Raw genomic sequence first — 26,393 nt, 5'->3', positions numbered from 1 at the left:
ACAACGGTCCTACTTCTTCTTCCCTCCCTCCCTCTTTCCTTCCCTCGTTTCTTCTCTCCTACTCCCCTTCCTTCCCACCCTCCTTCCCCTTCCCTCCTTCTCTCCTTCCCTCCTTCCTTCCCTCCTTCCTTCCTTCCCTCCTTCCTTTTCTCCTTCTCTCCTTCCTTTCCCCCTTCCTTTCCTCCTTCCTTCCCCCCTTCCTTCTCTCCTACATTCCCTCCTTCCTTCCCTCCTTTCTTCTCTCCTTCCTTCCCTCCTTCCTTCCCTCCTTTCTTCTCTCCTTCTCTCCTTCCCTCCCTCCTTCCTACCCCCTTTCTTCTCTTTCTTCTCTCCTTCCTTCCTTCCTCCTCTCCTTTCCCTTCCCTCCTTCCCCTTCCTCCCCTTTACCCTTCCCCTCTTCTTCCCATTCCTCCCCTCTTTCCTACTCTTACATTCCCTCCCATTCTTCCTCTGCCTTTCCCTTTCTCCTATTCCTTTCCTTTCTCCTCTCCTTCCTATCTTTTCTTCTACTCCTCCCTCCATCCACTCTAACCGTTGTTGTGTTTACATATTCTCCTTGTATCTTGATTTTATGTGGGTTTAAAAAAAGATATTAACTCACACCCCCCCTTCTGAAATAAATACCCAACGTAAGTGCGTAAAATTGGAAAGCGGTTCTAAGGAGCCCTAATTATTAAGGAGATAAGGTGGAGGGAGCTGGGGGTATCGTCTAAAAGAAATTTTTATGACTGCTTGCTTCATCTTGAGTTGCCAAAATTGCTTATTTAACAACCCGTTTATGAGCTGCTTATTCTGTCTGCAGCCTACTTTACATGGAGTCAAGGATCTATTAATGAAATCACAACTCTACTATCCGCACTTCTTCTGAACTCCACAAAGGCAGGCGAGAAAGATGCTTGGCCTGTAAGGGTGAAGAAGGTGTCTGGTTGGGTGTAATAAGCAAGACCAAATATTGTTGTGCCAAAAGCGTTTTCTCAAAAGGCAACCGGAGTTTGTTTTTCCTTGAGGACGATGTGCTTCTCATCTAAGAAGCTTCTCCAGTTGTCATCATCCAAGAAGGTTCTTCAGTTCTGCAGAACTCTTCTTGATTGAGAAGCAAAGTGTCTTCAAGGACAAACAAAGTCCAGTTGTCTTTTGGAAAAGAAGCTTCTTCTGTTCTCATCCAAGAAGGTTCTTCAGTTCTGCAGAACTCTTCTTGATTGAGAAGCAAAGTGTCTTCAAGGACAAACAAAGTCCAGTTGCCTTTTGGAAAAGAAGCTTCTTCTGTTCTCATCCAAGAAGGTTCTTCAGTTCTGCAGAATTCTTCTTGATTGAGGAGCAAAATGTCTTCAAGGACAAACAAAGTCCAGTTGCCTTTTGGAAAAGAAGCTTCTTCTGTTCTCATCCAAGAAGGTTCTTCAGTTCTGCAGAACTCTTCTTGATTGAGAAGCAAAGTGTCTTCAAGGACAAACAAAGTCCAGTTGCCTTTTGGAAAAGAAGCTTCTTCTGTTCTCATCCAAGAAGGTTCTTCAGTTCTGCAGAACTCTTCTTGATTGAGGAGCAAAATGTCTTCAAGGACAAACAAAGTCCAGTTACCTTGTGGAAAAGAAGCTTCTTCTGTTCTCATCCAAGAAGGTTCTTCAGTTCTGCAGAATTCTTCTTGATTGAGGAGCAAGATGTCTTCAAGGACAAACAAAGTCCAGTTGTCTTTTGGAAAAGAAGCTTCTTCTGTTCTCATCCAAGAAGGTTCTTCAGTTCTGCAGAACTCTTCTTGATTGAGGAGCAAGATGTCTTCAAGGACAAACAAAGTCCAGTTGTTTTTTGGAAAAGAAGCTTCTTCTGTTCTCATCCAAGAAGGTTCTTCAGTTCTGCAGAACTCTTCTTGATTGAGGAGCAAGATGTCTTCAGGGACAAACAAACTCCAGTTGCCTTTTGGAAAAGAAGCTTCTTCTGTTCTCATCCAAGAAGGTTCTTCAGTTCTGCAGAATTCTTCTTGATTGAGGAGCAAGATGTCTTCAAGGATAAACAAAGTCCAGTTGTCTTTTGGAAAAGAAGCTTCTTCTGTTCTCATCCAAGAAGGTTCTTCAGTTCTGCAGAATTCTTCTTGATTGAGGAGCAAGATGTCTTTAAGTCCAGTTGTTGTGTACACATGTGTGTGGGGAGGGCATGTGAGCACACGACCCCCTGCATTCCCCCCGCTTTTGGCAGGCGATGGCAAAAAGGTTAGCCATCACTGGGCTAGCTATATCTAGCTGCCTCAACTGTTCCCCATACACTTTTAAGTCATCAGAATGGCAACCTCTTGTTTCGACAAGCATTGTGGTGGCGAAGGGGTGAGACTGCAGTATTGCAGGCTAATTCTGCCCACTGCCAGGAGTTTGATCCTGACCGGCTCAAGGTTGACTCAGCCTTCCATCCTTCTGAGGTTGGTAAAATGAGGACCCAGATTGTTGAGACGAAGATGCTGATTCTGTAAATCGCTTAGAGAGGGCTGTAAAGTACTGTAAAGTGGTATATAAGTCTAAGTACTATTGCTATTGCTAACTCTGCCCGCTGCCAGGAGTTCGATCCTGACCGGCTCAAGGTTGACTCAGCCTTACATCCTTTCAAGGTCGATAAAATGAGGACCCAGATTGTTGGGGGGGGGGGCAATAGGCTGACTCTGTAAAGTGCTTAGAGAGGGCTGTGAAGCACTGTGAAGTAGTACATAATGTAAGTCTACGCGGTATTGTTATTTCCAAAGTGTTGGAATGCTTCCTACCGGATGTCCCTCCATGCTAATTACTTTGTTCTTCTGTTCTTCCCAGTCTGTTCCCAGTTCTCCAGAGGAGTCTATGCCATCTTTGGATTCTATGACCAGATGTCAATGAACACACTGACGTCCTTTTGTGGGGCACTGCATACATCTTTCATCACGCCCAGCTTTCCAACAGATGCTGAGGTTCAGTTTGTCATCCAGATGCGTCCAGCTCTGAAAGGGGCCATCTTAAGCCTTCTGACATACTATAACTGGGAAAAATTCGTATATCTCTATGATACCGAACGAGGTAAGAATGCATTTTGGTTTTTTCCAGATGGTTTCTTTCCAAACCCCGCTCCCTCCATGTCTCTTAATGCAAAAAGTGGCTTCATATAGATAGTTCTTGACTTACGACCATGATTGATAATCAATAGGAAGGCCCCTGAATGAAGTCAATGATTTGAACCATTCATTTGAACGTCATTTGTTTGTTTCGACGCAGAACGCCAATCGGATTGATCGGTTTGATTGAATTGCTTCGGGATTGAATTTCCAGATCAAAAGTTCTGCAGCATTCCTATGACAGGGTTCTGTCGGATGCCCTAATTAAATCATGAGCTTTGAGCCAAGCTTCAAAAGAAATCCTGTTATTTATTAGGAACAACATGTCGGCACATACCCAAGTGAAGTCAGCTCTGACCCCCACATTATTTACAGCCCAATTAGGACCCTGTTTCCCCCCGCCCTCCCCTCAGGGTGTGTCATAAATCACATTCCCCAACATCTCAGCCCCTCCGACTATTGCAAGTAACCTGGGATACAGCCTTAAGAAAGGTATGCGTGGAATGTGCTTCGGTTGTGGCTGCCATACTGCTCCATCAGTTTCCCCCCCTCTTGCCTATGGCAACTCAAGAGCAGGCCAGGGATGCTTTGCAAATTGACATCTTACTTATAAATGTACAATATCTGGTTGCAGTATTTGGGTGTCTCTAATGCCTGTAATACTATTGGGGGATGTTATGATGCCGCAGTGCCTTAAGCTGCACCCCTCAAACCCCAGATCTTTTCTTCTGAACTAGGGGTGAGCAACCATCAGGAATTCTGGGAGTTGAAGTCCACCATTTCTAAAAGGCCCATAGTTGCAAAATAAATTTTGGCCAGCATCTTGAAATATGTGGCAATTTGGGATAGATTCTCCTAATGCTAAAGAATGTTAAAGAATTTTCAACCTGTTTCCCAGAACCTCTTCAGTCACAGCAGACAGTGATAATTTCTTGAGTTAGATAATGGGAATTAAAGTTCTTGCATATGTTGCTGCCTTTGCAATGGGAAGGCTCCTGGAACTGTCATACTTTTTAATAATTTGCTCTGTCAATTATTATTTTTTTGTTGTTGCTTCGGGGCACAAGCGCTTCTGGAAGACAATCCGGAACAATTTTCTGTCAGTTCTGGAAATATATTATCGTTTAACTATCTCCTCTCTTTCTCTCTCCTCTCCGCGCGTGTAAACATTATTAGCTTACTAGGGTATTGTTGAAATTGGACAATCGGTGAGAAATTGCAGGGAGCCATTTCTTCCCAGCTTAAATATTGCATTAGTGAGGGAAATTGCATTTGCAAGCATTTTCATCGCAAGAGGCTGTGTTAGCATCTGTCAGAGCGAAGGGAAGCCTGGAGCTCAATCTTAGAATAAGGTGTCACTGAAGCTCTGAAGACGGAAATGATCTCTGTTTCAGATGATTAGGAGTCTGGAATATGCTTTGCCGGCTGTGGAAAGGCTCATGGCACATGGGCACCGTAATTCATTTCCTTACCTTGGTGTCGCATTTTAAGCTGGTTAAGCAGCAAACCTCAGAAAGCATTTGGTTTTATCTCGGTTTTATCTCGGTTTTATCTCGGCTCATGGTCGGGGAGTTTGAGGTTAGATTGTGTCCTGGAAGGTATTGCTTCATTTTTCTTCAGCTGTATAAAATATCACTTATCTCTTCTTATGAACTGGAGCATTAGGGCATTGGGGTTCGAAAGAGAAAGAAAGAAAGAAAGAAAGAAAGAAAGAAAGAAAGAAAGAAAGAAAGAAAGAGAGAGAGAGAGAGAGAGTTCATAAGAAGAGATAAATGACAGACAGACAGAAAAAGGAAAGAAAAAAAGAGAAAAAGAGAAAGGAAGGAAGGAGAAAAGAGGGAGGGAGAGGGGGAGGGGAGAGGAATGGAGAGGAGACGAGGGGAAGAAGAGTTTGAGGTTAGATTATGTCCTGGAAGGTATTTCTTAATTTTTCTTCAGCTGCATAAAATATCACTTATCTCTTCTTATGAACTGGAGCATTAGGGCATTGGGGTTCGAAAGAGAAAGAAAGAAAGAAAGAAAGAAAGAAAGAAAGAAAGAAAGAAAGAAAGAAAGAAAGAAAGAGAGAGAGAGAGAGAGAGTTCATAAGAAGAGATAAATGACAGACAGACAGAAAAAGGAAAGAAAAAAAGAGAAAAAAGAGAAAGGAAGGAAGGAGAAAAGAGGGAGGGAGAGGGGGGAGGGGAGAGGAATGGAGAGGAGACGAGGGGAAGAAGAGTTTGAGGTTAGATTATGTCCTGGAAGGTATTTCTTAATTTTTCTTCAGCTGCATAAAATATCACTTATCTCTTCTTATGAACTGGAGCATTAGGGCATTGGGGTTCGAAAGAGAAAGAAAGAAAGAAAGAAAGAAAGAAAGAAAGAAAGAAAGAAAGAAAGAAAGGGAGAGAGAGAGAGAGAGAGACAGTTCATAAGAAGAGATAAATGACAGACAGACAGAAAAAGGAAAGAAAAAAAGAGAAAAAGAGAAAGGAAGGAAGGAAGGAAGGAAAGAGAAAAGAGGGAGGGAGAGGGGGGGAGAGGAATGGAGAGGAGAGGAGGGGAAGAAGAGCTTGTGGTTAGATTGTGTCCTGGAAGGTATTGCTTAATTTTTCTTCAGCTGCATAAAATATCACTTATCTCTTCTTATGAATTGGAGCATTAGGGCATTGGGGTTCGAAAGAGAAAGAAAGAAAGAAAGAAAGAAAGAAAGAAAGAAAGAAAGAAAGAAAGAAAGAAAGAAAGAGAGAGAGAGAGAGAGACACAGACAGAAAAAGAAGGAAAGAAAAAAAGAGAAAGAGAAAAACAGAAAGGAAGGAAGGAGAAAGGAGGGAGGGAGAGGGGGAGGGGAGAGGAATGGAGAGGAGAGGAGAAGAGGGGAAGAAGAGGAGGGGAAAGGGAAAGGAAGAAAAGAAAAGAATAAGGCTTGTGTCATAGGATAACTGGTCTTTGAAGAAGCAGGATAGGAAGAGGAGTGATACTTTTCAACTATGGTATTGGAGAAGACTCCTGAGAAAATCATGGACAGCTAAGAAAATCAGCAAATGCATCACTGAATCAATCAACCCAAAGTTGTCAAGTAACCAGGTTTACAACAAGACTCAGCTCTTTGGAGAGGGCTCCAATGCTGGGAAAGATGGAAGGAAAGAGAATAGAATACAGAATAAGACAGCGGGAAGGAACCTAAGTGGCCTCCTTGTCAACCCCCCCTCCCTCCGCTCAAGCTGGAGATCCTATACTATTCCAAACAAATGGCTGTTCAATTTCTTCTTAAAAACCTCCAACGTTGGAGAACCCACAACTTCTGAACTTCTGGAGAAGAAGAGGATGGCCAGCAGAAAGGTGGCTGGAATTAGTTCCCATGGGAACGAATCTTGCATGTAAGGACCACATTATGGTCAGCTCATCATAGAGGAAATCTCTCCCTATGATCACTACCAGTCAACAAAGATTTGATCTCACATAGTAAATTTTAAAAGGCTAGGCTGAGGACCCATAAAGTCATTACTCTGTATACAGGAGAGTCATTCTGGAATTCCTTCTTACAAACTGGAATTCAGTTAATGGTTTAGTCTTCTGTCTTAACCACGTCCATTATAATCCCAACGGTTGTCTATGCAGTCCTGTGGTTGTCTCAGAGGTGCTTTTTTGTTCAAGAGGCAACTGGACTTTCTGGTTTTTTCTCAAAGACGTTTCGCTTCTCATCCAAGAAGCTTCTTCAGCTCAGAGCTGAGAGATGAAACGTCTTCAAAGAAAAAGCAGAAAGTCCTGTTGCCTCTTAATCAGTGGTGGGATTCAGCCAGTTCGCACCTATTCGGGAGAACCGGTTCGTAACTTTCTAAGCAGTTGGGAGAACCGGTTGTTGGAAGAAATCTCATTTTGTTTTTTCCCCACTTTACACGGCTCATCCTGTAAGGAAGGCAGGAAGGAAACATTCTGGTGTTTCTAGCCTCATCTTTGTTGCCCTGCTTACAGAAACTGCCTCTCTGGTTAACCCTTATTACATTGTGACAGTTAAGGCGAAGCTCCCATTGACTTGAGTGATGTCAAGTTGGCCATGCCTATCCAGTCACATGACCACCGAGTCAGGCCTACCCAGCTGGTCATTAGGTCAGAGAACCGGTTGTTAAATTATTTGAATCCCACCACTGCGCTCGATGAAGCACTTTTGGAACAGCCATGACCTGGATGATGGAAAATCTCCACGGACATGTTCCATTTTATATATATATATATGTGTGTGTGTGTGTGTGTGTGTGTGTGTGTGTGTGTGTGTGTGTGTATGTATATGTATATGTATATGTATATGTATATGTATATGTATATGTATATGTATGTATATATATGTATATATATGTATATATATGTATATATATGTATGTATGTATGTATGTATGTATACATATATATATATATATACACACACACACACACACACACACACATACATACATACACACATATATATATATTTAAAATTTTTTATTTCTCATATATACATTCACAATTATATGATCTCATAACTGTTATTAATAATATGTATTTGTAACAATTTTTCTCCCCTACAGTTGACAATATACTTGAAATTGCTTTCTTACCATCCCATAAACCCATCTTATCTTACAACAATCCTACTTCCTCTTCCTTCCTTCCCTCCTACCTTCCCTCCTTTCTTCTCTCCTTCCTTCCCTCCTTCCTTCCCTCCTTCCCCCTTCCCTCCCTCCTTTCTTCTCTCCTTCCCTCCTTCCTTCCCTCCTTCCTTCCCTCCTTTCTTCTCTCCTTCTCTCCTTCCTTTCCTCCTTCCTTCCCTCCTTTCTTCTCTCCTTCTCTCCTTCCTTCTCTCCTTCCTTCCCTCCTTCCTTCCCTCCTTTCTTCTCTCCTTCTCTCCTTGCTCCCTTCCCTCCTTCCTTCCCCCCTTTCTTCTCTTTCTTCTCTCCTTCCTTTCTTCCTCCTCTCCTTTCCCTTCTCTCCTTCCCCTTCCCCTCCTCTACCCATCCCCTCTTTTTCCCTCTCCTCCCCTCTCTCCTACTCTTACATTCCCTCCAATTCTTCCTCTACTTTTCCCTCTCTCCTATTCCTCTGACATGTTCCATTATAGTGGACTGCTTATGATAAGCCATGATAAACTAGTCACGGCTTATCATAGTTTTAAGCCCAGTTTAAATATCAAGTAAGTTCCAGAGTTTGTTTGAAGGGACCAGAAAGATTTCGAGAAGACATTAGCTAAGGCTTGAGGGTTGAAGTGGGGTATTCTTGGTGCTTTCTGATGATATGACATAGTTGGAGGAAAAAAAAATCTAAGTCTAAGGGAAAACAATCAAGCTCAGAGAGCATTAAAAACTCCACAGTAGGGCATGCGAGATGACAATAATCCTAGATTTAGGGAACCAAGCCCAGAACTTGTGAAAATATGGCTACTTGAGAATCTCAGCCACATGTTGTTGATAGGAAGGCTCCCATTTTAATAGATTCTCATTTAAATTTTAATGAGAGCATAAATATGCATGCTCGAGCTACTCTTTGCAGGGGTAAGATAAAGCATGTTTAATTTTCATAGAGTATATAAATCAATAAATAATTTAAGGAAAGGATACTTTGTTCACAATGCAAGTTGGATTGTAGCGCACAGGTCTGCTGTTGAAGGCAACTCCTCGCGCATCTAAAATGAGATGAAGGACTCATTTAATTTCTATCCCCATCACCTAGTCTGTCTGGCTGTTTCCTGGAATCAGAGTTGGGACTGGGTTAGGATCTTCTCGCTTCCCAACAGGGGTATTCACTTACGTTCCCTACTGGTTCATAAATGTAAGCATGCATGCATACACCTCCGCTCATGTGCACAATGTTGTGGCCCGCCAACAGCTAGTGGCCAGCAGAGCTGGCAGCAGAGTCGGACAGGGAGGAGGTTGGGGAGGAGCATGGGCCAGTCCTGGACGCTGGGGAAGGCTCGGATGAGGGCTCTGCGTCGGAGGCAAAGACGGGGCCAAGGCTGTCTGGCAGTGATCAGCTAGGCTGCAATGAGGCAGAGGAACAGCTGGAGCCTGTTCCCTGTGTGCGCAGAGCTACCAGAAGAAAAGAACAACTCAGAAATCAGGGTCGACTTGGGAGTAAAGTCACAGATGGAAGGTGATTGGCCCCTCCCATAGGACATAGAAAAAGGAGCGAAAGGGGAGTGGGCTTTTGTAGGAAACAATTTGTTCGTTCGGTTGTTAGATTCATTTCAGGAGTGTGAAGATCTGTCCATGAATCTCAGAGACTCTGTGCCCAGTCTTTCCTTGCACAGCACCTCATTTCGAAAATATTTACAATGGCAGCTTTCCAAGATAGATAAGGTCTGTGGTCATAAATATTCCTTTGAAAGACTGTTTGCCAGGCCTTGGATGAGTGTGAATGAGAGGAATTCACATTCGTTTAATAAAAGGGGTTTTGTCGGGACCAGGACTCTGCCTTGTGCTTTTTGGGGAAGCCTAGGTCAGAGCACACAGCCTTCCACACATGCGCTTTTGGTGAAAAAAAAGTTCCTAAATGGGATGTCATAGAACCTGGGCGGGTGGGTGGCACCACCCGCGATTTCCGCCACCAGTTCGGGCAAACCGGTCCGAACTGGTAAAACACCACCTCTGCTTCCCAATCTGTTGGCTTTGTTTAGGAGATCCAGAATTAGAAGATTGTTTTTTTGTACCGATGTCATCTGAAGTTTTATTTTTGTCTTCGGGAAGAAGCTACTCCAAGAACCAGAGGAATGTGTTAGGCAGTTGAGCCCAGCAGAAGCCATCAAAAGAAATAACTGGGATTCTACTCTTTTGATACAGACCATAATAACAGAACGTTGAAAGCTGGCAGCATTTTTCTATCTATCCCTCCTAGTTCCAAGGCTAAAAAAAAGATGTTTCAAATCTCTGTAAAATGATGACATGATTACAAGAAGAGCAACAACTACAGGGTCCTTGGTGCTGTCTGAGCTCGTGACCTGACAAATGCGCACACGGCAAAAGCTCGCCGACGAAACTGCGGCGAGAAAACCGCGACGTCATCAACGAGCCCACAATAACGCGCTGACAACAGCGCGCCGACAGAACCACAATTTAAGTTAAGGTAAGGGTTAGGTTCAGGGTTAGGTTCAGGGTTAGGTTTAGGTTTAGGGTTAAGTTTAGGATTAGGGTTAGGTTTAGGGTTAGGTTTAGAACTCACGGTTATTACTTGTTCGTTGTCGGTGCGCTTTTGCCGGCACGCTGTTGTCGGCGCGCTTCTGCGCTCATTCGTCGGCGCGATTTAGAACTCGCGGTTTTCTCGGCGCAGTTTCGGCGGTCGCGCTTTTGTCGAGCGCGCATTTGTCAGTGAACCGTCTGAGCTTGCTAGTTTTCTGGCAGACGTTTCATTACCAAACTAGATAACATCATCAGTTGAGTGGTTGACTAGCATTGATGATGTTACCTAGTGAGGGAGAAGAAGGAAGAGGAGAAGGAGGAGAAGGAGGAGGAAGAGGATGAGGTGGAGGAGAAGGTGGAGGAGGAGGAGGAGGAGAGGGAAGAAGAGGAGGAGGAGGAATATTGTTTTCAAATAGTCCGATCATGGATTATAAATGTCCTACTATACTGTAACTGGTTTTCTCATTCAGAGGCTGGGGCTGAGGTAAAAGCTATGCATCTTTCATAACTTGCCCCAAATTCCCTTACATAATGACAATATAATAGACGGAGGTACTCAGGAAACCCCTTCTGAGTTCATCCTATTTCTGGCCCATTAAGATAAATAAATAATGCAGTGGATTTTGAGAGCTGTCTTTGCCGTTCCTGTCATATATCAAGGCGACAGAGAGAAGATAACACTGCAGCTGCTTGATGAAATATTTTTGAGGAGAAGGACTCCGGTACAGTACAGATGGAATCGGCTGAGGTGGCTGAATTTCGCGTGACCCGTCAAAACCGCGGTCCACTAAAGCACGCCCGATTAAAGCGCGTACGTGACGTCATCAGCAGCGCGACAAATAAAAATAAATAAAATTAAAATTAAAATAAAATTAAAGCAAGCCGATTCACATAAAGGTAAGGGTTAGGTTTAGGGTTAGGGTTAGGGTTAGGGTTAGGGTTAGGGTTAGGGTTAGGTTAAGGGTTAGGGTTAGGTTTAGGGTTACGTTAAGCATTAGGGTTAGGTTTAGGGTTAGGTTAAGGGTTAGCGTTAGGTTTAGCATTAGGTTAAGGGTTAGGTTTAGGGTTAGGTTTAGGGTTAGGTTTAGGGTTAAGTTTAGGGTTAGGTTAAGGGTTAGGTTTAGGGTTAGGTTTAGGGTTAGGTTTGGGGGGGTTAGGGTAAGGTTTTCGCTTTAATTTTAAATTTACCGCTCACAGCACGATGTTTTCGTCATGCTGTGATGATGTCACGTACGCGCTTTCGTCGAGCGTGCTTTAGTCTACCGCGGTTTTGTGGTGGAACCGAATTTCCACCCTCTGGTCTCTTATGAAGATACCTCGAAATCATGGAATCTACCTGGATGGTTGATCGTGGCAGGGGTTCCCCCCCCCCCGATTCCAATCAAAACCCTGAGCTCCCAATGTGAGAAAATGACCGAGCATTTTATAAAAAGCTTTTTCAATCAAAGTAACTTTCTTCGGAGTTTATAATGTGATCCAGATTAGCTGCCGGATCCAAGCAAGCTCCCTTCGCTTTTCCAATCCTCCTTCCTAGAGTTCACTGAATGAAGGCTTTCGTGGGCTTTGGACATGGAAATATTGCTTGAAATTATCCTTAGAAAAGGAGCAATTTTGCAGGGAGATAATTAGTTAATTAGATTGGTTGGAAAAACGCTGCACAGTTCTGGATAAATTTGGGGAGGGGGGGAGGATCCAGACACATCTACAAGACAACGCTGCCGTTGACAAAATTATCTGCAGAAGGAGATCTTCTGGGAAGAAAAGGACGAGGTTTTATACAATAAAGTTGAGACAGCAGCTGAGCCAAATATATGAATGAGTCGTATGGTTAACGCCTAATAACTAAAGATTATGCTTTTTGTGACATTGATGCGATAAAGGGCAGGATATTAATGGCATCCAACTCATAAACAGTGAATGTGGAAGGAAGGCCTGACCCAAAAGAAGAAGTCTTAAAAATAGCCCCGGCTTATGAAACGTCTGAGGAAAAATGTTAATACTGCAGAATTAAATGCCAAGAAATGTGTGTAATTAAGGGACCAAAGCCAGGTTGCAAAGTAGCAGGAAAGTAGATCTTACCACTAGTAGTAGCAAGGAGGCTAAAAGAAATGTAGTGTTGTGGCCCACCAGCAGAGCTGGCAGCAAATTCAGACAGTGAGGAGGTTGGGGAGGGACATGGGCCAGTCCTGGAGTCTGGGGAAGGCTCTGATGAGGGCTCGGTGTCAGAAGCAGAGAGGGGGCCAGAGCCGTATGCCAGTTATCAGCTGCCTTCAGAGTCAGACATCAGCTGGAGCCTGTTCCCAGTGTGCTCATGCACAGAGTTTCCGGACGAAGAGAACAGCTAAAGAGCAGGGGTTGACTTGGGAGTAAGGCTGCAGATGGTTGATGAATGGCCCCTCTCAGAGGAAATAAAAGAGCAGCGAAAGGGGAGTGGAGTTTGCAGGAGACAATTAGTTCACTTAATTGGTTCGTGACTCTCCGAGACTCCTTGCCAAGTTTTTGCAAATATCAGCCTGGCAGCTTTCCAAGCCAGATAAGGTCTGTGACTATAAATCCTCCCTTGAAAGAGGGTTTCGTGGCTAAATCTTCAGTTTAAACAATCAAAACTGCTCTCACTTAGAGTATCGATCCTGATCAATTTTCTATTTGGGCACATGTTGGCATCTGAGAGTTCTCAGATTCTCTCCCCATTGTTTATTATCAAACAAGCTCAGCAACCCTTTGCCAAAGGACATATGATTTGAATAACCATATTTTTCGGAGTATAAGACGCACCTTTCCCCCCCTAAAAGTATGTGGAAATGTTGGTGCATCTTATACACCGAATACAGCCATTTTTGGCCTTTCGAAGCCAGAAGGCTTCAGCAGGGCTGGGGGAAGGCAAAAACACCTCCGTTTTTGTGAAAAAATGGCCCATTTTCCTCCCATTTTTTGCAAAAACGGGTTTATTCATCTTGGTTCCAATCATTCTGTCCTAAGCGGGGATAACACAACTCTTTATTAATAGAGTTTTTTATTTTTTTTCATTTTCATAACAAATAACCACCTGTATACTATTACATAACCAACATCATATTATATTGTTAAATGTTTACATCAATTCATCTTACCATCAACTCCCAAAAACGATTATTGGCTCTTCTGCTCTCCATACACCATATTTGTACCTTATCCATCACTTTCTTCTCCCTCTCTCCTTCTCCTCCCTACCTCCTTTCTTCCCTCTGACGTCTTTCTCTTCTCTACTTCCCCTTCCTCTCTCCTTCTCCTCCCTCCCCTTTCCACTCCTTCTTTCTCTCCTCCTCTTCCCTCCCCGGCCCTCTCTCCTATCCCTCTCTCATTCCCTTACCTCTATCCTCTACTTCCCACTCTGCATCTCATTTATTTGGTGTATTTCAGCCTCTGAACGAGCTCCATTTTATGTTGATGGTATTTATAATTCCATTTTAACATACATATTTAATTTTAACATATATCTTCCTCCTTTTTTAAAAGAAAAAGAAAGTATACATATATAGTAATTGTATTTTTAACACCCACCAACCTATTTTTGGCCGAAATATAGACCTGGTTATGATTCCCAGCTATTCTCATCATTATATTTGTATAGTTATGCATAGCAATAGCAATAGCAATAGCAGTTAGACTTATATACCGCTTCATAGGGCTCTCAGCCCTCTCTAAGTGGTTTACAGAGTCAGCATATCGCCCCCACAGTCTGGGCTGAGTCAACCCTGAGCCGGTGAGATTTGAACCGCTGAACTGCTGAACTAGCAGTCAGCTGAAGTGGCCTGCAGTACTGCACCCTAACCACTGCGCCACCTCGGCTCTATCATCCTTACATGCCCCAAATTTGTGGTGGGCGAACGCAACTCTTTTTGCGGAGTCTTTGAGCGTAGAAAAAGCAGAGGAAAGAATGAGGAAGCAGATGAATTCTGGGAATGTTCTTGCTGCCTTGCTTTAAAAGGGAAATAGCCTATAAACTGTCCTCATGGACCCATTCTCGGTGTTCCAGGCTGATGGACATTTGTTTTCCTGGCAGTTGAACTCCAAATGAGTTCAGGTTCTTGACCTGGTTGCATAAAATGTCCCTCTCCCATTTATCAAAGAAACGAAGAGAAAGAATGGCAGAGCCCGCCAGCTCTCCTGCTCATGCTTTTTATTTTTATTTTTCTGCACACGTCTTTTCTCTTGGAGAAGCTCCATCTGAATGGTCCTGGAGATAGGATCAGCAAGGGTTCTACACCATTGGTGGGGGCTCCTTATAGCAGTTAGCGAATGAGGGAGATGCTTGTGTCTGCCTCTGTTGTGATTGACCATCAGTTAACACTGGCAGATTTGGTCTCTGTGCATTTCTTTTTGTAACCTGTCCATTTGAGTTTGCAGTTTTGCATTGTGTGTACATATAGATATATACACATCTATCTATCTATCTATCTATCTATCTATCTATCTATCTATCTATCTATCTATCTATCTATCTATCTATCATCTATCTATCTATCTATCTATCTCTACCTACCTACCTACCTACCTACCTACCTACCTACCTACCTACCTACCTAAATATCATCTATCTGTCTGTCTCTTACTCTTCCGCTCTATCTAACCATCTATCATCTATCTGTCTCTTTCTCTTTCTCTCTCTCTCCATCATCTATCTATCTATCTATCTATCTATCTATCTATCTATCTATCTATCTATCTATCCACCTCCCTGCCTACCTACCTACCTATCATCTATCTGTCTTTTACTCTCTTGCTCTATCTATCTATCATCTATCTGTCTCTTTCTCTCTCTCTCCATCATCTATATCTATCTGTCTGTCTCTTTCTCTCTCACTCTCTCTGTCATCCATCCATCCATCCATCCATCCATCTATCTATCTGTCTATCTATCTATCTGCCCCCCTCTCTCACTCTGTCATCTATCTATCTATCTATCTATCTATCTATCTATCTATCTATCACCTATCTGTCTCTTTCTCTTTCACTCTCTGTCATCTATCTTCTATCTATCTATCTATCTATCTATCTATCTATCTATCTATCTATCTATCTATCTATCTATCTATCTACCTACCTACCTACCTACCTACCTACCTACCTATCCAACTAACTATCATCTATGTCTCTTTCTCTCTCACTCTCTCTGTCATCCATCTATCTATCTATCTATCTATCTATCTATCTATCTATCTATCTATCTATCTATCTATCTATCATCTATCTGTCCATTGCTCAGGAGAAATATGGTAGCCTATTGATGAAGACACTTGGAAGGCTAGGAGTTCAATCAAGAAGGTATCTGCCATGAACTCCACATAGGCATCAGGAAGGAGATCCAGCCAGTAAATGCTCAGCTCCATCCATCCAGTCACCTTGACTGTTCCCCAAAATAAAGGATTTTCTGGATAGTAAAAAGAAGAACATTGTATAGATTGGTCAGCAATTTTCACCCAATGCCCTTTCCACAAATGGATATATTTTTGTCTTCCTCATTCAACGTAGTGAGTGAGATTCGAAAAGGGGAAGGCAATTTAGGATCACCCCGAAATGCACACAAGGAGGACTTGTTGGGCAACTGCTTGAAATAAGTACGTGTTTTCCTCGGGTTGAAGTGAAGGAGTTTCAAGAATCCAGGAAAAACAAAACAAAACCGCTTCTCTAGTTGTTGAAGTTGTTCCGTGTTATATATGGCGCCTTCCGAATCATCTTTTCCCTACTAAGATCCCTGCAGTGGGTGTGTATGTCTGTTCCTAATCTAAAGGTTCATGTTTGACCCGCACCTATAAAATGAACACAAATCATGGGTTTGTATTTATCTATATTGTGCAAAAACGAGCTCTTGATTGTCATTCAAATGGAGAGCTTGGTGAATAGCTCATTTAAATTTCACAGCACCGTAATTGCAGGTTGATTAATACGGAATTCAGCCATACATGCTAGTTCAGAGAGAGGGAGGGAGGGAGGGACAGAGAGAGAGGGGAGAGGAGAGAGGAGAGGAGAAGAGGAGAGAGGAGGGAAGAGAGAGAGGAGAAAGAGAGAAGAGAGGAGAGAGAGGGAGAGAGGGGGAGGGAGGGAGAGAGGGAGGGGGAGAGAGAGGAGAGAGAGGAGAGAGAGAGAAAGGAGAGGAGAGGAGAGGAGAAGAGGAGAGAGGAGGGAAGAGAGAGAGGAGAGAGAGAAAAGAGAGGAGAGAGAGGGAGGGAGGGAGAGAGGGGGAGGGAGAGAGGGAGGGGGGAGAGAGAGGAGAGAGGAGAGAGAGGGGGAGGGAGGGAGAGAGAGGAGAGAGAGAGAAGAGAGGAGAGGGAAGAGAGGGGGGAGGGAGAGAGGGAGACAGAGGGAGGGAGGGGGAGCGAGAGGAGAGAGAGAAGAGAGGAGAGGAGAGGAAAGAGGGAGGGAGGGAGAGAGAGAGAGAGAGGAGAGGAGGGGAAGAGAATATGACATTGCCAGTACAAATAAGATGATCCCTGAGGAAAACTATTCATAGCTTGCTGTTTTTTTAAAAAAAAACTGGGTGCCTTTTTAAAAATAACTTATTTAAATGAAAATTCTCAGAAACAAAACATTTTTTATCTGCTTGGGGTAGTTTCTATATTATATTTATATGTATATATGTTTGTGTGTGTATGAGTGTATATACCACACACACATACACACACATTTATATTTACATTTATATTATTTATATTTATATTATTTACATTTACATTTACATTTACATTTACATTTACATTATTTATATTTATATTTATATTTATATTTATATTTATATTTATATTTATATTTATATTTATATTTATATTTATATTTATATTTATATTTATATTTATATTTATATTTATATTTATATTTATATTTATATTTATATTTATATTTATATTTATATTTATATTATTTACATTTACATTTACATTTACATTTACATTTACATTTACATTTACATTTACATTTACATTTACATTTACATTTGTATACATACGTATGTATATGCAGGTCTTGGGGTATTTGGGTCATTTCCCACGTAAGATTGACAGTATCTTAGTGACGTTTCAGGCTGGTGCCTTCGGCTTCGTGCTTGTGCGAGCAAAGCGTGATCTGAGTGCCGGCTTTGTTGCTGTAAGCGGGTTGGTTGGCTGTGTTGTCATATCTTGGTTGGTTGATGGAATTGATGTTTGGTGAGGGTGATTGGTGATGGTGTCCTGTGTTGTTGTGAGTCCTGTGTTGGTTTTTGTGGCTGGGATTCTTTTATTGACTAGGGCTAGTTTCCAGATGTCTGGTAGATGGGATTTATGTATGTATATGTATATATGTATATTTATATGTATGTGTGTATGTAAGTACACACACACAGACACACAGACACACAGACACAGACACAGAAAGACACAGACACACAGACATAGACACGCACACATGCATGCACACATACACACACACAGAGACACAGAGACAGACACATAGACACACACACAGACACCCAGACACCCAGACACCCAGACACAGACACATACACATACACATACACACACACACACAGACGCACATAGACATAGACACACAGACACAGACAGACACACAGACACACACAGACAAACACAGACACACAGACACACAGACACACAGACAGACACAGACACAGACACAGACACACACACACACACACACACACACACACACACAGGTGCAGCTTAGTAAGAGGAACAGGGTATATTTTTAAACCATTGCTGATGAAGGTTAAACATCAAGAGTCTTTTGATGACACAGGAAGACAATTCAGATAGCCCAATATTTGATTTTTCTAGGACATTTATCTAAGGCACAGTAAGTAACGCAGAAACTCATACTTTATGAATTCTATTCTAATTCTAATTCTATTCCTGGCTTGATTACCATAATCTGCTGTGATTGTTTCTTCAAAGGAATAATGTTTATCATTATTTAAACTCAGCAGTTGGGGGACTTAAATTTTTTAGAAGAGCCATCTAGCATTATGCAGGCAGAAGTATAAAAAAAATTAATTTGCTCGGTAAGTAATTTAAGATGATGTATGCTTTTGAAATTATTTTTATTTATTACACTTTCCTTGCATATTTTTGCCAGTAGGAAAGGCATGAATCTTTCTGTACCACCGTCAGTGTGAGGGAGATTCCACTGAGCATTTTAAGCAAACTAGTGTTTGAATCCAAGTGCTTGAACAAATATTACAACTGTTTAGACGATGTGATGGAAGGAAAGCTCATCGTAATGAAGATTTAGGATCGCTCCAGATTTTAGCTGGGCTGCTGGAAGTCGATCTGATGAAGAATAGAATAAAATGGGATGGGATGGGACAGGACAGGACAGAATAGGATAGAATATGAACAGAGCAGAGCAGAGAAGAAAAGAGAATAATATAATGTAGAATAGAACAGAAAATAGAATAGAGTAGAATAGAACAGAGAATAATATAATGTAGAATAGAACAGAAAATAGAATAGAGTAGAATAGAACAGAGAATAATATAATGTAGAACAGAACAGAATATAGAATAGAAAAGAACAGATAATAATATAATGTAGAATAGAACAGAAAATAGAATAGAATAGAGAATAATATAATGTAGAATAGATCAGAATATAGAATAGAATAGAACAGAGAATAATATAATGTAGAATAGAACAGAAAATAGAATAGAATAGAGAATAATATAATGTAGAATAGAACAGAAAATAGAATAGAATAGAGAATAATATAATGTAGAACAGAACAGAAAATATAATAGAGTAGTACAGAGAATAATATAATGTAGAACAGAATATAGAATAGAATAGAATAGAGAATAATATAATGTAGAATAGAACAGAATATAGCATAGAATAGAATAGAATAGAGAATAATATAATGTAGAATAGAACAGAATATAGAATAGAATAGAGAATAATATAATGTAGAATAGAACAGAAAATAGAATAGATAATAATATAACATAGAATAGAACAGAATAGAGAACAGAACCGAACAGAACATGGAATGGAATGGAATATAAAATAGAATAAGAAGGAAGGGAGGCACAGCAGGAGGAGAGGGAGGGAGGGGAGGGAGGGAGGAAGGAAGGAAAGAAGGAGAGAGGAACGGAGGGAGGGAGAGAGGAAGGAAGGAAGTCTTGCCCCTATAATTGCAAATATACCATTAAAATATTTTCAAAGTAGGGAATCTTTTTTAAAAAAAAAAAAACTATGAGAATTTTGATGAATAAGGAAAATGTTTTGTAACTCACTCAATCAACTTTTTTCGTGCCATTCCCTGGATGTATCTTTGGAGGGCCCTTGAACAGACTTCAGCTGTTTTCCTTTTAAGCAGCCGCTGTTCACCTCCTGCTGAAAACTACCTGATTATAGAACTGTGCAGTTCCTGACTTCAAGCCTTCAGCCTTCCCGGAACAGAGATCAACCGTCTCCCCAAGTGACCTGGGATTGTCCTCCAACCCACTAATTGCTAACTGCAGGATTCCTAATTAGATCCCTTTTCCTTGTATAAATACATCAACAGGAGCAGGCCGACAGTCATTTGCATCTCTCCACTTCGGCGCCAGCCAACACCAGTTGTTGTTGTTGATGTTATTGTTGTCTTTGCAAACCCCCCTTTGCGATTTTGCACTTGCCAAATTGTCAAGTGTATTGTGAGCTTTTCATGGCAGCTATCTAGCCAGCCACTTTCCCTCTTCAAATCTCAGCCATGTCATACATTTCCATGTTAAGGTTCCCCCACTTGCACATATGTGCTAGTCGTTCCTGACTCTAGGGGGCAGTGCTCATCTCGGTTTCAAAGCCGAAGAGCCAGCGCTGTCCAAAAACGCCTCATGTGGCCGGCATGTCTAAACTCCAAAGGGGCACGGAACACTATTACCTTCCCACCAAAGGTGGTTCCTATTTTTCTACTTGCATTTTACGTGCTTTCAAACTGTTTGGTAGGCAGAAGCTGGGACAAGTCACGGGAGCTCACTCCGTTATGCAGTGCTAGGGATTCGAACTGCCGAACTGCCGACCTTTCTGATGGACAAGCTCAGCGTCTTAGCCACTGAGCCATTTCCAGGAGGGAAAGCCATGCCAAGAGAGAGTGTCCTTGCAGAATGACCCAGGTTCTTTCTCCAAATCAGCCTAACATCCTTCCTGGATGATACGTAGCTACATCAGGAGAAATCAACCAACATGAGCAGTGGCATGACAGCAGTCTTCCAATATCTCAGGAACTGCCACAAAGAAGAGGGAGTCAAACTATTCTCCAGAGCACCAGAAAGCAGGCCGAGAAACGATGGATGGAAAACTCATCAAGGAGAGAAGTAACCTAGAACTAAGGAGAAATGTCCTGACGGTGAGAACAATTAATCAGTGGAAGAACTTGCTTCCAGAAGGTGTGAGTGCTCCAACACTGCAGGTTTTCAAGAAGAGGTTGGACAACCATTCGTCTGAAATGGGTTCCACCACAAAACCGCGGTAGACTAAAGCGCGCTCGACGAAAGCACGTACCTGACGTCATCACAGCGCGACAAAAACAGCACGCTGTGAGCGGTAAAGTTAAAATTAAAGCGTAAACCTAAACCTAACCCCCCCAAACCTAACCCTAAACCTAAACCTAAACCTAACCCTTAACCTAACCCTAAACCTAAACCTAAACCTAACCCTTAACCTAACGCTAAACCTAACGCTAACCCTTAACCTAACCCTAAACCTAACCCTAACGCTTAACGGAACCCTAAACCTAACCCTAACCCTAACCCTAACCCTAACCCTAACCCTTACCTTTACGTGAATCGGCTTGCTTTAAAAGCGCTTTTTAAAGCGCCCTTTTTTCTCCGCGGTCGTATTTGTCGCGCTGCTGATGACGTCAGGTACGCACTTTAATCGGGCGTGCTTTAGTGGACCGCGGTTTTGTCGTGCCATGCTGAAATGCATAGGGTGTCCTGCCTGAGCAGGGGGTTGGACTAGAAGGCCTCCAAAGTCCCTTCCAACTCTGTTATTCTGTAGGCCGCATGAAGGTCTTACCCATTTTTTAAAATCATTTGAGATGCCTCCAGAATCACAGTTCTGATATCTGGCTACAACACTGAGCTCAACATTGACCTTTTCTTCCCCTCCCTTTCCTCTCTCCTCCCTCTCCTTCGCTCTCAAATATAAATCAAACCTGGATCTTTACATCTCTACTTGAATTAATCCCCCTAAGCTCTCCGGCCTTCTCCAAATGGCAGCAAAAGTAAATCCTGCCCCTATGAGGTCACCACATCCCTGATATGTCCACTTTGGTCCTTGGAAGTTAAAAGAAGAGGAAATAAACAAATCCAAGTCCTGTTCTGAGGAAAGGCATCGAGTCTTGGCCAGCGCCTGACAGAATGAGATACATCATTATCTCAAGAAAACAGACAGTTCCTTCTATCTCGCTGACAAAGGGTGGAGGCGCATCAACTTGTGACGAAAAGCGGAATGGTCCTTCAACTTGGTTGCTCCTGAGCCAGTAGATGTTATTTAACCAAGAGCTGTATTTATATCTTCCCTGTCCAATTACTTCTTAAGGTCGTTTCTTCTTCCATAATTGTGTGGAGCTTCCGAATAACAGAGTAACAAAGATCATGGAAGGGATCTTGGAGGTCTTCTATGACGGCTCCCTGATCAAGCAGGAGACACTATAGCATCCGTGACCCAAGAGCCAAGAGCCGCGGTGGCACAGTGGTTAGAGTGCAGTACTGCAGGCTACTTCTGCTGACTGCCTGTTGCCAGCACTTCGACAGTTCAAATCTCACCAGGCTCAAGGTTGACTCAGCCTTCCATCCTTCCGAGGTGGGTAAAATGAGGACCCAGATTGTTGGGGGCAAGTTGCTGACTCTGTAACCCACTTGGAAAGGGCTGTAAAGCACTCTAAAGCGGTATATAAGTCTAAGTGATATTGCTGTCCTTGACAAAGGGCTGTACAATCTCTTCTTAAGAAGTGATGGGGCACTCACAACATCTGGAGGCAAGCCATTCCATTGATTAATTGTTCTCACTGTCAGGAAATTTCTCCTTGCATCTATGTTGGTCCTGTTCTTAATTACTTTCCATCCATTGCTTCTTGTCTTGCTGTCAGATGCTTTGGAGAAGAGGTTGACCCCCTCTTCCTTTTGGCACCCCCTGAGATATTAGAAGACTGCTATCACATCGTCCCTACTCATTTTTTTCCTGAAACTAGACCTACCCTAGTAGATATAATTTAACCAAAGAAGGTAGCTGTATTTATGTTTTCCCTGTCCAATTATGCCTCGAGGTCCCTTCTTCTTTGATAATTGTGTGGAGCTTCAAACAGGAGCAGCTTGGAAGCCCATCATCCACGTCTTTCTGTTTGGAACCCTTCCTTCTCTCTCTCTCTCTCTCTCTCTCCCTCGCTCCCTCCCTCCCTCCCTCCCTCCATTATGGGCAGCGGAAATATGTCAGAGGTGGAGGAATGTTAGGCACAAAAGGCCTAATCTACATGACTCGCCCTGGGAATAGACCCAGGGCCTGTCATAGAAATGTGCATCTTACTGAGGATATGTGTCACTGTAGCCATTCCATGGAAAGCTTTCACTGGCTCCCTCATTTGCTTCGTTGCTTTCAGTAGGCACCGCATCGCTCTGCGATGTTTAATCAAGCATGATTTGTGAGCTTATGTGCTTGTGTGAGTTTATTTGGCCTATCCCTGCCAGAAGGAGAATAAGAAGCTAAGAATCAAGAGTCTTAGAAGGTGTATTCTAGAACGTGTATTCTCTCTCTCTCTCTCTCTCTCTCTCTCTCTGTCTTTCTCTCTCTGTGTCTCTCTCTTTGTCTCTCTCTCTCTCTTTCTCTGTCTTTTTCTCTCTATCTGTCTCTCTTTGTCTTTCTCTCTGTGTCTTTCTCTCTGTGTCTTTCTCTCTGTGTGTGTCTCTCTTTCTCTGTCTTTCTCTCTGTCTCTCTCTGTCTTTCTCTCTCTCTGTGTGTGTCTTTCTCTGTGTGTCTCTTTCTCTGTCTTTCTCTCTGTCTATCTCTGTCTATCTCTCTGTGTGTGTCTCTTTCTCTGTCTTTCTCTCTATCTATCTCTGTCTATCTCTCTGTGTGTGTCTCTTTCTCTGTCTTTCTCTCTGTCTCTCTGTCGTTCTCTCTCTGTGTGTCTTTCTCTCTCTTTCTCTGTCTTTCTCTCTCTGTCTTTCTCTGTCTTTCTCTCTCTCTGTCTTTCTCTCTCTGTGTGTCTCTTTCTTTATCTTTCTCTCTCTGTCTCTCTCTGTCTTTCTCTCTTTCTCTGACTTTCTTTCTGTCTTTCTCTCTCTCTGTCTTTCTCTCTCTCTGTCTGTCTTTCTCTCTGTGTGTGTCTCTCTTTCTCTGTCTTTCTCTGTCTCTCTGTCTTTCTCTGTGTGTGTGTGTGTCTTTCTCGCTCTCTCTTTCTCTCTCTCTCTCTTTCTCTTTCTTTCTCTCTCTCTCTGTCTCTCTTTCTCTGTCTTTCTCTCTGTGTGTGTCTTTCTCTCTCTCTCTCCCTCCCTCTCTCTCTCCCCGCCCCAGCTTCTGAAAAAGACCAATGTTTACCCGCTTTGGGGATGTGACTAAACCAGGTGTGAAGCTCTTCTTTTTTTTTTTCATCTCAGCTAGTGATCTTCCTGGAGGACAAATCTGGTCTCAGAGGAAAGGGCTTGGAATAGTAGATCCGACGGGGTATTTGTTTCTGTTTAACGTATACCTAAGACAAGTCAAAGGCTTGCGGCACTGTGCATGATCCAACCTCTTAGGATGTGGTTTTTAATGCAGCTCTTCTTTTTCCCATGAAATGGGCAGTTTTATGTGTGATGGTTAACAACCATCACCATCTTCTTTTAATGATTCCCCATAATCCCTTGTGGGCTGGAGCAACTGAATGGAGCTGAGTATTGACTGGCCGGATGCTCTTCCTGTCACCAATGCAGAGTTCGTTTTCAGCAGATATATTCTCATTGTGCACAGAGTGAGGAATATCTGCCTCGACCTAGGATTCAACACACAGCCTCCTGATTGTGAGGCGAGGGCTACACCTCTAGGCCCCCGCAACACTCATGATGGTTAACAACCATTGCCACAACGAAATTCTGCTTTTCCATGCTAGTTGATGAGTGATTTCTTGATGTGCAGTAGACGAGGGCTTGAACAATTTGCTCTAGTGGTTAACGTGCCAAGCTCGTGAGTTCTAGTGCCACCTTGAAATGGTAGGAGATGGTGAGTTCTAGTCCCACCTTAGCCATGAAAGCCGGGTAGGTGATTCCCTCTGCGCTCAGCTTACCTCACCAGGTTGTTATTGTGAGGGGAATAGAAGCAAGGAATATTAGCTATATTCACCACCGTGAGTTATTTACAATACTATACAGTACAATAGCAGAGTTGGAAGGGACCTTGGAGGTCTTCTAGTCCAACCCCCTGCCTAGGCAGGAAACCCTATACCGTTTCAGACAATGGCTATCCAACATCTTCTTAAAGACTTGCAATGTTGGGGCATTCATAACTTCTGGAGGCAAGCTGTTCCAATGATTAATTGTTCTAACTGTTAGGAAATTTCTCCTCAGTTCTAAGTTGCTTCTCTCCTTGGTTAGTTTCCACCCATTGGTTCTTGTTCTGCCCTCAGGTGCTTTGGGGAATATCTTGGCTCCCTCTTCTTTGGAGCAGCCCCTGAGATATTGGAAGACTGCTATCATGTCCTTCTTTTCATTAAAGTAGACATACCCAGTTCCTGCAACCGTTCTTCATATGTTTTAGTCTCCAGTCCCCTAATCATCTTTGTGGCTCTTCTCTGCACTCTTTCTAGAGTCTCCACATCTTTTTTACATCATGGCAACCAAAACTGGATGCAGGATTCCAAGTGTGGCCTTACCAAGGCCTTATAAAGTGGTATTAACCCTTTCCGTGATCTTGATTCTCTCTCTCTGTTGATGCAGCCTAGAACTGTGTTGGCTTTTTTGGCAGCTGCTGCCCACGGCTGGCTCCTATTTAAATGGTTGCCCACTAGGACTCCAAGATCCCTCTCACAGTTACTACTATTGAGCGAGGTACCACCTATACTGTACCTATGCATTTCTTTGTTCATCGTATGTTTTAGTCTCCAGTCCCCTAATCCTCTTTGTTGCTCTTCTCTGCACTCTTTCTAGAGTCTCCACATCTTTTCTACATCGTGGCAACCGAAACTGGATGCAAGGGTGGCCTTACCCAGGCATTTATAAAAATAATAAAGGTGGGATAGCAATAAATAGATATTAGAAAAATATGTCGATCAAGTACAGGTAGTCCTCAAAGTACAACCAAAATGGAGCCCAAACTTTGCTAAGTGAGACATTTGTTAAATGAACATTGTCCCATTTTATGACCTTTCTTGCCACTGTTGTTAAGTGGCTCACGGCAGCTGTTACATTAGCGGTCTGGCTGTTAAATGAATTTAGCTTCTCCATTGACTTTATCTGAAGGCCACAAAAGATGATCACATGAGCACACACCCACACCCTCGGACATTGCAACCATCATAAATATGAATCAGTTGCCAAGACCTGAATGTTGGGATACTAGAAGGGTCGTAAGCGTGAAAAGCAGTCATAAGTCTGGTCTCTGGCCTATGACTGTAATAAACTGAATTAAAGTGTCATAAGTCATGGTTACTGCCATTGTAATTTGTAATTTTAATAGATTTGTATGCCGCCCAATCCTGGAGGACTCTGGGCGGCTTACATAAAACAGTTTAAAAATATTAAAAAGAGTTTAAAATACAAACAGAAACAGATTAAAAGAGACACAACATACACTTGATTATAATGGGGCTGAAGCTCAATCAAAGATCAGCAGCCCCAGGCCTACCGGAACAGCCAGGTCTTAACAGACTTTCGGAAGGCTGAGAGAGTGGGGAGGGTCCAGATCTCAGCGGGGAGATCGTTCCAGAGGGCCGGGGCAGCTACAGAGAAGTCCCTACCCCAAGGAGCCGCCAGACAACATTGTGTGGTCGACGGAACCCGGAGAAGGCCCGCCCTGTGGGATCTTTTGTCGTTAAAATGTTTTTATTTTCCATTTTTCATTTTCATACACTCACATATATACTGTGCATAGCCGGGGCCATACAACATTAAACAATAATCACAGCAATTCCTCTTGACAACAATACCCCCCAAAATAGAAACCCAATATACCTCTTCCACTCTCCGTACACCTCTTTCTTCCGCCCCCCTCCAACTTTCTATCTTC

The 26,393-nt window shown here is 42.7% G+C and overlaps 1 protein-coding gene across 1 annotated transcript in view; it reads left to right on the top strand.

Moving 5' to 3' along the window:
- Positions 1 to 26,393, top strand: part of GRIA3 (glutamate ionotropic receptor AMPA type subunit 3) — a 170,454-nt gene that overhangs the window by 44,930 nt on the left and 99,131 nt on the right. The window contains 1 exon segment of the mRNA XM_032228546.1: positions 2,787 to 3,026. Within this exon segment, the coding sequence (XP_032084437.1) occupies positions 2,787 to 3,026 (240 nt within the window).

This window comes from Thamnophis elegans, chromosome 12 (assembly GCF_009769535.1).
Source record: "Thamnophis elegans isolate rThaEle1 chromosome 12, rThaEle1.pri, whole genome shotgun sequence".
Lineage (NCBI taxonomy): Eukaryota > Metazoa > Chordata > Lepidosauria > Squamata > Colubridae > Thamnophis > Thamnophis elegans.
Note: the sequence above shows the minus strand (reverse complement) of the source record. Positions and strands in the feature narration are given on the sequence as shown.